The sequence below is a fragment of the Sciurus carolinensis genome, chromosome 4, assembly GCF_902686445.1.
Source record: "Sciurus carolinensis chromosome 4, mSciCar1.2, whole genome shotgun sequence".
In the NCBI taxonomy this organism is placed as follows: domain Eukaryota; kingdom Metazoa; phylum Chordata; class Mammalia; order Rodentia; family Sciuridae; genus Sciurus; species Sciurus carolinensis.
In genome coordinates, this window is record NC_062216.1 from 13356543 (window position 1) to 13372286 (window position 15744).

Genomic DNA, 15744 nt, shown 5'->3' on the forward strand with positions numbered 1-15744 from the left:
TAAATGACTCTTTCTTAGACACTGGGCAATTTTAAAGAAATCTGTGACAATCAAAAAACAAGGTTAAAATAAGCAAAAGCCTATGAGGATATTGTGTCATTTCCAAGAAAACAACAACAACAAAAAACTATTAAACGTATCGTATTGTTTTGTAAACTCAAAACATTATAAATGAATTTCATGTTTCAATATTCAAGACAATGAGTTTTGTTACTATATTTTCATGATTATTTGAATATTAGTAACATCAGTCGCTTATTATAGTAATAAAATAGTTACAGTGGAAAAAAAAGAATAATTAGGTGTGAGTAAGCTTATTCCTAATCCTAAACCTTTAAGTTCCTGTTGCTAATATTACAGAAAGTGTCATTCATATACTGGTATTGTGTTGCATTTTAAATTGCTTTATCCCAATTAATAATATGCTAATCCATTTCCAGACATTAAATATGCTACAGAATCAAGCTGCAAGAATTTCATTGGATTAAACACTATAATTTACTTCATCAATCTTTAAATTTTTGGATTTGGAAATATTTCACTATTATTTACTATCATTACAAAAAAAGGTAGCAGAAAAATTATTGTTAATACATATTTCTTGGTATGATTGCTAGGGAGTACAAAAACTATTTTTAAGGTTGTGTAAGGGTTTTTCCACATTCTCTCTAAAGATTTTACTAACCCTTATTTTTACTAGTGATGTATGGAAATTAGGTGTGTTGTCACATCTTTGTCAACACTGAGCATTAACTCCTATAATGAATCTTTGCCAGGATACAAATATGTTTAACTTGTTTTCATTCATAATTCTTATACTGCTGGTGAGTTAAAATGATTTTAATTTTTATTGCATTTTTTCATTATGATGAACTGTCTACTTGTGTCTTGACCATGTTTCTAGTACTTTGAGTTCCTACTGATTTGTAGTTATGATTTGGTGCTCAAAAGTGATTTTTCTTTATGTATCTATGTTATGATACTTTTCAGATTAAGAAAAATCCATTATTATTATTATGAATTGTAAAATTTGAAATTTTGGAACAAATTTACTTCTGCAGTATTTGTTAATACTTTTAATGTGAGATATCAGATAAGAATATGCAATGTTAATTCAACAGATACTTTTGAATATTTACTAAAGCCAGGCACTGTGGTAGGAGGGAGAAGAGGGATACTATCCCTATACTAGGAAGTTTCCAGGCTTTAGTGGAGATAGAGAAAAGAGTCAGGCACACTAAGGCAGTATGTGACATCTATCATATATATATATATATGTATTTTTTTTTTTTTTTTAACCAGGTCATAAAGGAGATGCTCAGAGCTTTGCTTCTGTGCTGAAGATTTTCTTTCCCCAAGTTTTTCCATATAACCAGGTTAGCCAGGGAAACATGAAGTCTTAATCAGCAAACCAGTTTCATTTCCACCTTTATTGAGGCATAGCCAGCTGCAGGAAGCACAAAGGAGATAGCCGAGGCCGGAATCCAGTGCATCCGGACACTTTTCCATGCGACAGGCACTAAGTTTTGCTCTTAAAATTGAGTCTCTTGTTTAACACAGAAGGTTTTATTTTCATATTTTTAATTTTACTTATTTTATTTTTATTTAGAGATTTATTTAGGGATTTTTATAGGATCCTGACGTCGCTTGTTTTTCTGGGTATTTTGTGCATCAGGATTGCTTTATTTTTTCCTCAGTCTTGACTTATTTTCAGTAATTGGGAAAAGTTCTTGGCCTGCAATGGCCCTTTTCAGATGTTTTTAGGAATGTGTAGATTTTTCCTTTTTGAATAAGAATTTCCTCGATCGCTTAAGTAGAAATTTGAAAGTGTGGTGGGAAGGGTTATGAAAATTAAATCCATGGACGCACGCAGATCATATTCAGGAAGTCCAAATAATCGCTTTTTTTGTTTTTTAAAGAAAAATCTGCCCTTCTTTCTTTTTTTTTTTTTTAAACAGACTTTTGTAACTTTAGACAACATCTTTCCCTGAGCCCTGGGTAATCAACCTTCTATTCTCTAGTTCTATGACTTCCACTGTTTTTTAGATTTTACATGTGAGATCACTTGTTAGCACAGAAAGACAGGGCAGGATGCAAACCTCAAGCGTCATCTCATAGGTTATTTTGCGGGGTGATCAAATAGTGAACATATGTCAATTTTGCTTAGTCGGGAATGTGCGCCTTTCAGTCAAGGTCTGTGGACAGTGCCTAAAAGGGATTTTGCTTTGGAGGGGATAACGCCTCCTAGAGACTGTTTTCTTTTCAGGATGATAAAACATCCTCTTTGCCTGCAACCAGCACCTGGAAAACATTCGTTTGGGAGATGAAAGTTGTCAATGCCTGACCTTCATTTTTACTCCCTTTTCTTCTCTCCAGATTTCACTATTTTGGGAATTTTTATTCTCCATGTCCATTATTTCTAACCAAGCTATTTAATAAAATTTAAATTTAAAAGTTTTTGGAGAGCTTTAAATCACACTTACATTTTTGAAGTTTTTATTGTGGTGTGATCAGAGTCGGGTCTCTAAAATTCCAGCGAACAAAGCGTGCTCTGAAGTTATCACGTCTCCTTTGCGCTTCCGCACTCCAGCGTCCTCCTTCTCTTCTGTCCCCATTTCTTTGCTCTTGGCCCATTCCCCTGTACTCCTGCCTGTCCAGCAGGTGGGCACCCGTGTGCGCCTGCGCTCCAGTGTCCGCAGACCTCTAAGGTTTACTTGTCTGCCGAGCATCCCTGGATATCCAGTTGAATTTGAATTTCAAAAGATTTTTTTTTTTTTTTAGCATATCTGAAATACTGCATGGGGCATAGTGATACTAAAACACAAAGATGTAGTTCATCTGAAATTAAAATTTGACTGGGCGGTCATTATCTTTATTGACCAAATCTAACAATTCTAATCGTTCAGTCTTAAAATGCACTCATCCATGGTTTTAGTAGTGAGTTTCAAGAAGGTGGAAAAGAACTGTCCTTGGGTCATGATCACTCTGTCATCCTAACGATTTTTTTCTCTGCATGTGCATAGAGAGAGGTCGGTCCCCTACCTGGGCCCCACATCTGGGTGCACTGCTGCTGCAGCGTGGGGCACCGCCCATTCAAGCAGTAGCCCCGCCCATTTTGGCAAGGGAAGCCATTGACGCGGAATCTGTCACTGGAGCAGCGACTGGATTTACCATCGCACATCTCAGGCAGGTCGCACTCATTGTTTGCAGGTCTGCACACAGTCCCAGCCTTTTTAAGCTGCAGGGGGTTAAAAAAAAAAGAAAAGAAAAGAAAAGAAAAAAGAAAAAAGGTAAAGAAAGGCTTTTCTTTCCATCTCCTTTGCCCTAATACCTCAAATTAACACAAATAATCTTTTCTATTTGACCTTTTTGGGCATAACTAGAAGCATAATTTTCCTTCAGTTTATTTTTGCTGGGTATACTTTAAAGCCATCTCTTATTCTGTCGATATCGGTCAACGCCCTGTCTTTAAGCAATCAATATTTTGAATGTGTAGTGTAACTCCTAAGGAATTATAGAGAAGAAAAGTTCAGAAGAAAACCAAGCAACATCTCAGATGCAGAGAAGGAAATTATTTCTCCCTTTGTTTAATGCACCTACGTGGAGATTTTCAAGACTTAAATCTGCAGCTCCGGAGGTTTACTGAATCTTTTGTATTGAGGAAGGTAGGTTTACAAGCTGCAGATCAGCACGACCCGAGACTTTCCCAGGCATCAGGTTTCCTTAGTCTTAATTCCTTTTATTATATGTTTAGATATTTCTTTACAATTCACTTTTTCTTCTGAAACAATTCATCATAAGAAAAAAATAAGCAAAAGTTGACTTGATGTAAAAACTCCATTGCAATCTAATGCTGCAAATCTTGCTCTTATTTCCTCGCACGAACCTCAGCAGAACTACTTCTGCCACTCCTGTGCATCTGAGGGAGCTGGCCCGCCCCCAGCCGTGTGCGTGCGCACATTCCCTTTGCACTCAACAGCTTCCGCCACCCTAACGCCAGTTGCAGATCAAACCCACTTTTCAATCCCAGCATGCTGGATTCCTCACGTTCAAGCCCCACTGTCCCAGCTGGACAGACTAGCTTTCTTACCAGCTGCCACACAAAGAGGCTCTTCATTTCTCCTTATTTGTATATTCTTTCCCTTCTTGTATAAATCTAAATCTAAAATCTAAAATTAATTCTTTTTTCTTTCCAGGCAAGTTGAAAGCCCCCTTCCCTATGAAGGTTTACCTGACCTCTTCAGTACAAATTGCTATTCTTGTTCTCTGCGCCTGGTGGTAAGAACGCTGAATTTTGATTTAGATGATAAGGTTTTCAGTCTTTTCTCTATTTTTTAGGTTCTTAAGAAAATGGATATAATCTTACTGTAAATACATTTCTTCAGCATCTGCTTTACAAGATCATTGTGAAAATACACATGGAAAGTCTCATATTATCAATATGGGATCTTATCATGCCTTATATTTTCATCTGGTTCATGTGCGTACATGATTTCCCGAAGGGAATAAATAACTGACAAGTTCCTTGAGATGAAAGACTGACATTTTGATCTTATCTCTAACAAATAACAATTAATAAACATTGGTTGAATACTAAGTTCTCAAATTTGCTTCCTTTTGATCTCTTTTAATTGTACTCTCCCTCTGACAATATATCAAACACTATATATCAAACACTATAACCTGATATATCATTTACAAATTAATTCTGTGAACAGTTCTTGTGCATTCAAAATGTATGAAAGTCCACACTAGGTGGAAGTGAATCAGTTCTCCTGCCCTTAGGAATCAATCTAACCAAGAAGAAAAATATACAGAGAAATGAGCACAATACAGAGTTATATGCAACAGTAGAATGTAAACTACTAAACTCCACCTTCAAGGAAAAGTCAAAAAGCCCCACAGAAAATAACGTGTCTTATTTCTAAGAATTTCACACTGAAGTGACTTCAAAGATTGAAGATAGAAGCACTGCCACACTATTCAAATTTAAAAACTTTTTCACCAAACACTTGTCAAAGGCAGAAACAATCAATCTTACAAAACTCAGTCCAAAAAGACTCATGAATCATGAGATAAAGCAAGGATGGAAGCAACTAGCTTGGTTTTGAAGTAGGGGTCATGATTGGGATTTGCCCACTAGCTAGTGACCATATTATTTATTTTTGAATATTTTTAATTGTATGTCTTTAAGGTGTACAACATGTTTTAAAGTGCATATTCAGGGTAAAAGGATTACTACAATTAAGGAAATTAGCATGTCCATTTCCTCATGTAGTTAACATGTGCACAGTAAGAATACATGAAATCTCGTATCTTAGCAAATATCCCACATTCACAATTACCTACAGTGATTGTGATAACATTAGATCTTTGACTTCATTCATCCTACATAACTGAGACTGTGTACCTTTTACCCAGCATCTCCCCAGTTCCCCCACCTCCCTACTCCTGGTAACCACTGTTCTCTCTGTGTCTATATTTGAACTTGTTCAGATTCCACGTGTGCATGAGATCGGATGATATTTCTCTTTGTGCCTAGCTTTTTCACTTGCTAATGATAATCACTCCAAGATTTGTCACAGTACAGAGTGGCCATATTACATTTCACATTTTCTTCCTCAGCCTCCATTCTTTCCAAAACAAAATGAAATAATATCACTTTCCTCGCATTGTTGGAAAATTATTTCCTTGCATGTAAATCATTCAGGGAAAATATGGTACTTGATAAATTTTACAGAAAGAAAACCATTGCTTTGCTTGTTTCACTTAACAGAATCACTGAGATGTTAATATAGAAAAAAGTAATTATTAAAATAGAGTAAATTAATCTTACTTGGCATTTTCCACAGCATTCTCCTGATGAACACTGAAAGCCTGCTTTGGTTTTACATGTTTCAGCATCACAGCAAATGTTGGTACATTCCTAAGATGTAACAGAAACAGAGGAAAATGATGGATTGCTTTTTGGTCCCATTTCAACACAAGTCATATAATTTATTTATCACACAGATAGTACTTTAAAAATAATTTTTTTTTGAAAAATAAAACAACACTTGGTGTGTGTGTGTGTGTGTGTGTGTGGTTGGTCTCAAACTTGGGCCTTACACAAGCTGGGTGAGTATTCTACCACCACTGAGTGATACCCCCAGCCCTAAACAAAACCAAACGTTAGAAAAACAGTTTCTGGAGTGAATGGTGGTTTGTATTCATTTGAATTCTACTTAACCCCTCCCCTCTTTTTTACTTAAATGTCTTTTCTATTTTTTTTTAATTTAACTTAAATGTCTATTCCCTCATCTTCCATATCAATACCAAAAAGTAAACAAAAAGACCTATTCTTCTTGGTAAAAGATAAAGGAAAAAAGAAAATAAAGGAATAGTTATGATGGTTTTTTAAAATAAAATAGTTGTAGAACATAATTAGTTCAACTCATTAGTTATGTACCTCTCCAGCAGCCAATGTAGTCTCTAGAATATGAACTATAAAAACTGCCTCTAGTCCTTTATCCAATTCTGACTTTTAAGTCAACTGTATAAGCCACATACTTTGTCTTGCTCTCCCTGTCTTGTCCCAAGAAATCAGAAGCCTGCCTGCCCAAGACCCTTTGGGCAATGTCCTTTGCGGCTGTCTGGATTCCTAGACAACAGTGATACTTTTAGAGTTATAATATTTTAAAGTTAAAACTATAGCCATTACTTGACATATGAGCAACATTTGGAAAAATTGTTGTTGCTCGTGGAAAGAATACGTTCATAACTTCATTTGGGAGACGGTGCGCATCCAGCCCCCTGGGAGTTGATGCATAACTTCTATCGGGGTTAATAAAATGGGGCAAAGGCCCCATTCAGAAGCATGGCTGCCCCGTGACTGGGGCGAGGTCCGTGAGAACTCCTGATGGCAGCATCTGAGTCCTGAAGCCGGATGGGATGGACGGGCCCCTGTATGACTGGTGCTGGGACTCCAATGACAACACTCCCAAATTCAGACCCTGGTTTCTCCACCGGCCAGCTCTGTGACCTTGGGCAAGTCAGCTACTCACACTCTCTCAGCGCTGCCCCAGCTCCATGCCTTAAGTGAGGCTCAATGAGTCACAGTCACATGACAAACTTGAAATATTTCAGCCACATAGGGCGAGATGGAGACCCAAAGCCCAAGTTGGTGAGGGATGGGAAGGGACCCTGGGAGTGAAATCATCAAGGTCTACCAAGATATGCCAGCTCCTGTCAGGAAGACTGGCCTGGCAAATCCCCACCGCGAACCTATCCAAAATTGTGACAGACAGTTTCACAGCATGCCACCTGTTCTACTCTACCTTTGCTTCTTAGCCATGATAAACAAACTAGAACCTTTTAGAAAGGGCTTGGTAGTACCTCGGGGGTCCCACAATCACAGTCCTCTCCCGCTTCTATCAACTGGTTCCCACAGATCGGGGTGGATATGATATCGGCAGGCAACGGGGTATTAAAGAGGCAATTTGGTAATTTATCTTCAAGGAACTTGTGATAGTTGACACGGCTGCAGGAACTGAAGTCTGTGGGTATATAGAAGCTGTGAAGATAAAGAGAGAAAATGGAACACAGTCATGCTTAGCATATGGGGAGCCATAGCTGATACCCGGTATGATTATACCTCTGACCCTCCCCAAAAGACCAAATCCAATCCTCTGATCAGTGGATGAATCATGAGCTCCTTGGCGTGCCTGAATTAACCCACCAGGGTGGACATAAACACCTCCAGCTTAGTGAGAACACATGACCACATCTCAAAGCACAGCATTGGGCATTTCCCATAAGAAATGTGTCTGCCTTCCCCAGATATTCTCATTTAGCCTTAGATCATCTTGCGGTTATGAAGTCCTAAAGGTAGCAAATTCATATTTATGTACATGTCTAAGGATTCAGTTTCCTTCAAGTAAATTTCAACTGACAATCCCTTCATTCAACAAATAAAGATGAGGCTTAAAATGCAATAATATCTGGGAAACACATCATAAGCCATGTCACTGGCATGGAGTCACGTCCTATTTTGTGAAAGGGCATGGATGGGGAAATAACCCTGGTTTGAGTGAGCTAGGGGATAAGAAAGTGGGAAATGAACCCCTAAAAGAGGCTGAGAGAGCTTAAAAGATAAGATTGGCTGAAGTTTGGCCCAAGGCAAGGCAGGAATATGTCATCTGTTCAGAGACCATCTTCATCCTCCTGTGGGGAACTTCTCCTTTAACTAGCTTTTAACCAGCTTTTCTTCAGAGCTGGATAAAGGACTAGAGGCACTTTTTAGTTCCATGCTCCAGCATTGACTACTGGAGAGGTACATAACTGATGAGTTGAACTAAATATGTTCTACAACTATTTAGATAAATTTTACTTAAAAACTACCATAACTTTTCTTTTCCATACCACCAACCATTCTGAATTCATGGGAATTTTGATCAATGCCAATGATTTTCTGGAGCCACGTTTGTATACATCAGGAGAAAATGATGAGATGCCCCAAGAGCAGAAAGATTTGTCAAACTACGTTTTAGTGGACAAAAATATTATTTACAGATGAAGAGTAAGGTAGTGTGGCACAGATATAACAATGAATACTGCAATTATCACATTATTAAATTCGAAAACTGAGCACGTTGTTGAAAACCTAAAGAGCAGCCCAGAGAGGTCAACTCAGGGACACCGGGCTCGCTCCCAGAGGCTCACCTTACTCTCTGCTCCATCACACATACTGTGGAGGGGCACTTGCAACCATAGGAGTCATGGATCATCCCGAGGTTGTGGCCCATTTCATGGGCCATTGTCCCCGCGACTCTATGAAGATTGCTACTGTGGTCCTAAGGAGAAGAATGGGGAAATGGAATCTCTCGTTTTCAAAATGATTTATAACTTGAAGGATTGCTTCTCACTAAAACTCTTCCTGTTGTCTAGGGGAACAAAGAGATTGATTCCAGCTTCAGCCTTCTCTCTTTCTCTCTTACACACACACACACACACACACACACACACACATAAAACACAGAGCTCTTTGGTAGTAAATGCCCATTACTAAATATAACTGGACCACTTTCTTTTCCAATTTTATGGCAAGTTCTTTCAGGGAAGACAATATGTATTTTACTTCTATTCATCCCATGAAAACTATCACAAACCCTGATTCGTAGGTAGTCACTGAAAGTATTTTGTTCCATTTCCCCCTGGGATGTGGAAAGCTGGAGAGATCATTATTCTTCCACTAATCAGGGCAAAGCTCATAAACAACTATAACTTCCCTAGAACCCACCAGTAAGTTGGGGTTACAGAAAACCAAGGAGTCTAAAAATACATTAATGATGAAAAGATAAAGTCTCAGATAAACAAGACTGAAAGAACTGTTTGGATTAAAAGAAACTTTTCTTTTTAAAGTTCCCCTGGAAATCTTCAACTTGTTGGCTTAGGATCAGACTTCCTTAACAGGACTCCCATAGCAAAAGAAATAAAAAGCAAGAATCAATAACTGGGATAGATTCGAACTAAATAGCTTTCTCTCAGCAAAGGAAACTATCAGCAATGCGAAGAGAGAACCTACAGAATGGGAGAATATCTTTGCCACTCATACTTCAGATAGAGCATTAATTTCCAGAATATACAAAGAACTCAAAAAACTCTACACCAAGAATACAAATAATCCAATCAACAAATGGGCTAAGGATATGAACAGATAGATGCTTCACAGAAGAAGATCTACAAGCAATCAACAAACATATGGAAAAATGTTCACCATCTTTAGTAATAAGAGAAATGCAAATCAAAACTACACTAAGATTCCATCTCACCCCAATTATAATGGTGATTATCAAGAATACAAGCAACAATAGGTGTTGGAGAGGATGTGGGGAGAAAGGTACACTCATACATTGCTGGTGGGGATGCAAATTAGTGCAGCCACTCTGGAAAGCAGTGTGGAGATTCCTTAGAAAACTTGGAATGGACCACCATTTGACCCAGCTATCCCACTCCTTGGCCTGTACCCAAAGGACTTAAAATCAGCATACTACAGAGATACAGCCACATCAATGTTCATAGCTGCTCAATTCACAATAGCCAGATGTCCTTCAATTGATGAATGGATAAAGAAACTGTGGTGTATATATACAATGGGATATTACTCAGCTATAAAGAATGATAAAATTATGGCATTTGTAGGCAAATGGATGAAATTGGAGAATATCATGCTACGTGAGATAAGCCAATCTCAAAAATCCAAAGGACAAATGATCCCACTGATAAGCGGATGATGACACATAATGGGGGGTGGGGGGGTGCAAGAATGGAGGAAGGATGGACTGTATAGAGGGAAAAGAGGGGTGGGAGGGGTGGGAGGAAGGAAAAAAATAACAGAATGAATCAAACATCATTACTCTATGTAAATGTATGATTATGCAAATGGTATGCTGTTACTCCATGTACAAATAGAAACAACATGTATCCCATTTGTTTACAATAAAAATAAATTTTAAAAAATAATAAAAAAAATAATGTTCCCCTGGAAGGAAAAAAATACAATATTGGATAAAAACTTGGATCTTTACCAAAAAACTGAAGAGTGTTGGGAATGCGATAGAATAAGTGTAAACATAAAGCTAACTTTCCTTATTTCAAATTGCAACATCAGACGACTCTTTATAGCAATAGTAGCAGCAATGCATGTGAATTCATAGGTGACTTAAAGCTAAACATGGTAGCAATAGCACAGTGGATGGGAGGGAGAATTAAATGTATTCTCTTGAAAGTTCTTAAACTCCATGCGAAGCAGTGTAATGTTAATTTCAAGGTAAACTAAAAAATGTATGATAAGCCTCAGGCAAACATGAAAACAAAGTTATCAACAAAATGCTTAAGATGGAGATAAATACAATTATTATTAAAAATACTCAACCTTAAAGAAGGCAATAAAAATTGAAACAAACCAAACATTAGATGGATTAGAAAACAGCTAGCAATATGAAAGATTCTAGCCCAAGAATATATATAAATGATCTCAGTTGCTAAGCAAAACATGCACTTTCATATTAAAGACAAAATTCAGTGACATGCTGTCCACCAGAAAAGTTTCCTAAGTATAAAGAAACATGTAGGTTAAATAATGTAAGTAAGGAAAAAGATTCGCCATGCAAACATGAGCTGCCCAAGAGTAGTTACTAAAATCAGGCAAAGTCAACACCAGAACAAATAATATTTTAAGGATATATGTTTCAGGATGATAGCACGATGACATGGGGTCAATTCTTTAAGAAAACATGACTACTATACTTATGTATATACCTAACAGAGCTTTACAATTCATGAAACAAAAAACTTAAAGAGGTAAAATAAGAAATAGAAAAGTCAGCAATTAAACTTAGGTACTTTAATACTCTCTACCTCTTCATTAGGATTTGAGAGACCTGAACAATACTAAGAATTAACTTGACATCATTGATAATTACAGAGCACTCTATTCAATAAGAGCAGAAGACACAGTATTTTCGAGTTTATGTGGAGCATTGACTAAGAATGAACCTCAAAAAATTAAAAACATTGAAATTCTGCAAAGTATGTTTTAGTCCATTAAGAAAAAAATCAACAGTGGGTCGGGCAGAGTGGCGCACACCTGTAATCCCAGCAGCCTGGGAGCCTGAGGCAGGAGGATTGAAAGTTCAAAGACAGCCTCAACAACTTAGCAAAGTCCTAAGCAACTTAGAGAGACCCTGTCTCAAAATAAAAAGGGGCTGGACATGTGGCTCAGTGGCTAAGAGCCCTTGAGTTCAATCCCTGGCATAAAAAAAAAATGTTATTAGTGAATAATATTACAACTTACTTGTAATGTGAGTCAAAGAGCCTCCCCCCAAAATAAGATAATATTTTGAACTGAATAAAAATAGAAGCACACATATCCAAATATCCTGGAGGCAATTAAAGCAGGAGAGAATGAGGAACTTACTGCATTAAAGAACAAACTAAACGCGGTGTAAACAGAAGGGAGGGAATGAATGTCCAAGGCAGCAGAAATCAATGAGGTCAAAGCAAAATGATAGCATCAGTGAAACCAAAAGTTGCTCATTTGAGAAGATAAATAAAATGATAAAATCCTACCCAGACTACCCACAAAAACAAGACAACACAAATATTAGTATCATAAATAAGAGAGGACCATTACTTTTAAATTCTGTATTGAAAAGACAATAAGGGATATTATCAATAGATCTTTGCCAACTGAAAAAAATGAATGGCTTTCCTTAAAGACAAAACTACCAAGACTTGCAAGTAAAGAGAGATAACCTGAATAGCCCTGATAGTCTTTTGAAGAAAGTCAATTTGTAGTCAAAACTCTCTCCACCACATAGTCTTACTGGTGAATGGTATCAAACATTTTGGAAGGAATGATAGCAGCTCTAGTTTGAAATTCCAAAGAATCTAGGAGGTGAGAACATATTCCAACTCATTCTGTGTGACTAACTTTACAATGATAACATAGAAGAAAAAGAAAAAGAAGAAGAAAGAAAGAAATATACATAGAAATTATAAGAAAAGAAAACTACACACTAATTCCTCATAAATATTGCTGCAACAACGCTGAGGACAGACCAGCACTTTGAATCAAAGTAAATACATTATGACTAAGTCGGTTTATCCTGGAATGCAAGGTTAGCTCACCATTTACAATTCAACCAAAGGCATTTACCATGTCGAGGAACTAAGGGAGACTAATGATAGTGATCTCCCTAGTTTCAGTGGGAAGAGGCATTTGGCAAATATAAATCCTGTGACCATCAGCCCCTTTTCAAACAGACCTGAACGATGCCAACAGAATGATAAGGAGAGCAGGTCGAGGACATGAAGGCAAGACCCACCATGGCTCCAGACAAGTCTGTTGAGCTGCAAGGAAGGAATCGATTGACATAAAAAGTATGATTCTACATGATATTTTCTATAGACAGTTCATTCAGAACTTTAAATGGCTAGCAGAGAACTACATATCACTTTTCATTTTTCCTCCAGCTTTCAAAATTGCATGAGGTGTTTTTTTTTTCTATAATGTCTTTCAGATCACTTGAAATCCAAGTGCTAGAATGTAATCACCTTTAATATTTTATATGCAGGCCCTTCTTATACTTTCCATTTTGAAATTTATCTCTTGTCAAGCTTTTTCTTTTTCATCCAAATATATCTGATTTTGATATTGCATCACCACGATACTGGTTTAGTTTATATTTTTCTCATTTATTTTTATAACCAGTTACTTTAGTTTTCCTTTAGCACTGCTTCAGTTACTTATGCTATTGAAATATCAGTCTCGCTGAAAAGAGGTTTGGACCAGTTGCACTTACTTACAAGGATGATCCATTTGATCTTGAGTAATTTTAATTTGGGGGAAATTTCTTTGAATTTTCCAATTAATTAGTAAAGATAACACGCTTTTTTTGTTGTTTATATTTTTTGCTAACTGTAATAAGACTCTGGTCTTTGTCTATCTCTAGAAAATTTTCAAATATTAGTTCCCCTGCATTTACACGAAAAATGAACCTCTATTTTTCCACAAACATCAAGAATGGAGAGTACTAATTCTGCCATGCACAATAAAAGAACTTTAATACTCCCTCCCACTGTTCCTTCCCTGAAGGTTTTATCCCTGTTTTAAATACTTTTGACATTTATATTCTCTTTTAAATTTATATTGTAGTTAATTATGCCTAATTCTACATCTGTGTGGCTTTAATGATCACCACAAATACATTTATAAAAATGACACCTTTCAGTTACCTATTTTGGTTTCTGTGTTCCATGTGGAGTGTGTCTAGCCTCTCATATCTTTACCTGGTTGTACTTAGATATAGGTGACTTTTGCTAATTTGTCTGGCAAATTGTAAGTCCTACTATTTGTAAATGGAAGGAAAGATATATACTTCACCCTATCTTTAATCAAGGCTTTTATCCTGTTTATTCTGGTCTCTATTCAAGAAATCTCTCTCAACGTTGCTTTGCCATTTATTACCCACATTTATCCTTTTGCCAATGATTTTTTTTTTTTTTTTTTTATCATTCTACTCTATTACTCTGCATGGAAATTTGGCTCTGGAATCGGTCTGGTAAGAGTTCAAGTTCCTTTTATTTACTATCTTCAAGACCTTGGAAATCATTAATCCTTTTTACAGAGTGGGGTCTGTCCCAAGGTGTGTCCTTGAGTCTAGAGCTCACCTATCTAGATTAAGGATTTGTCAGCTGTTCTCCAAATACGGCTGTCCAATGAGCCAGCCAGGCACTGTGAGCAGTGCCGTCCCCTTAAATCTGGGTTGGTCTTACCATGTGCCCTTGATCAAGAGAACGCACAGCAGTGACACTGTGGACTTCTTAGGTTGGTCATAAGAAGCCCTGATGGTTCCTCCTGGGCTTCCTGGATTGCTCATTATGAGGGAAGCTGGTCACCTTCGTAGAAGTCAGCTACCCCAAGTTGGAGGAAGTCTAAGTCACGTGAAAGGCTAACAGAGATCCAACCCACCAGTACCCCTGCTCCAGCCACACCAGTCCAGACTTCCAACACATAAGTGAAGAAGGCTTATTTTAAGCTCAGGAGTTTTGATTTGTCGCATAGTAATAGATAACCAGCACAGACAGCTTACTTGATTCTGATAGGCTGTAGTCCACTAATTTCACATGACCTTCACTGTTTTCTTAGTGAGTGGACTCTCTAGTAATATCAAGTCAATCTTCGCTATTTCCTTCTGTCTGATTCCACTGAAAACTATCCAGCTATCCAGCAACATTTTCTCCATTTCTTTGAAAGGATCTGCTCAGGTCTTATGCAATTTGTAGCCATTAGATTTATTTCCTCTATTGTCTTTAGTTCGTCATTTTAGCAGGATAGGGGAGGTGTGGAAATAGAATATGACATTCAATTTTCCTTTGATTCTAAGTAGAGACTAAAGCTAATCAGTTCTTTTTAAACATTGAGTGTGAATCCTTTTTGTTATCTAAACTGGTCCATCTTTTCTATAAACCCAGTAAAAGCAAACTTATGAATTACTACCAAATTATTGACTTCTTTATAAAAAAAAAATACTTGGATCAAAAGTAAGAGTGCATTCAATACGATCCAAGTGAGTGATTTTTAAATTTTTAATCCCCATTGTGTCAACCCCTCATCTTCCTTATACCTTGAGATACCCCTTGCTTTGCTAAGGCTGTAAAAAGCTTTAAGGCTAAATACCACATGAAGTGCAATGAAGAAAATCCATACATACGTGATTAACTGCGCAAGATCATGGCGCTTTCTTCTGAGTAGGCTTCTCCCCCTCCATTTAGAAAAGTTGTCCAAGGTGAGGGTTGCATTTGGGGTTATCTCTATTTTATCCTTGTCCGTCCAGATTTCTATCCCAACTAAGGCCACATGAACATTGAGCTTTTTATAAAGCTGTGCAAAGAGATTATATGGCCAAACAATGAGTTGTCATCAGACATTATCTTTTAATACTTCCAAGGAATTTTATTTTGTAAAACATTCATAACAGCACTGTAAAACCTTTTTACAAATACACTTGTGAAAACAGAAATAACCTTCTCCTTTTGCAAATGCAAAAATCCCCATGCAAAAGGAAAGGCAGATGACCTTACCTCTTTGGGGCCTATAGACTTCCTTTTGGAGAGCAAAGGCTCTATGGATACAAACTTTTCCTGCTGTGACCAAAAGAAATGCTACTCACAAATTGGGAAATTTTAATATGTCGTTCATAG

General features: G+C 37.2%; 1 protein-coding gene across 5 annotated transcripts in view; it reads right to left on the minus strand.

Annotated features, from left to right (window-relative positions):
• Adam28 (ADAM metallopeptidase domain 28) overlaps nt 1–15744 on the minus strand; it is a 56692-nt gene that overhangs the window by 20229 nt on the left and 20719 nt on the right. For all 5 annotated transcript variants that reach the window (XM_047549918.1, XM_047549922.1, XM_047549920.1 and 2 more), the window contains exons 9-14: nt 15255–15424; nt 12807–12891; nt 8701–8831; nt 7375–7552; nt 5837–5926; nt 3043–3238 (exon numbers count right to left, since the gene is read on the minus strand). In XM_047549918.1, coding sequence (XP_047405874.1) covers nt 3043–3238; nt 5837–5926; nt 7375–7552; nt 8701–8831; nt 12807–12891; nt 15255–15424 — 850 coding nt within the window. The remainder of the gene's footprint in view (nt 1–3042; nt 3239–5836; nt 5927–7374; nt 7553–8700; nt 8832–12806; nt 12892–15254; nt 15425–15744) is intronic.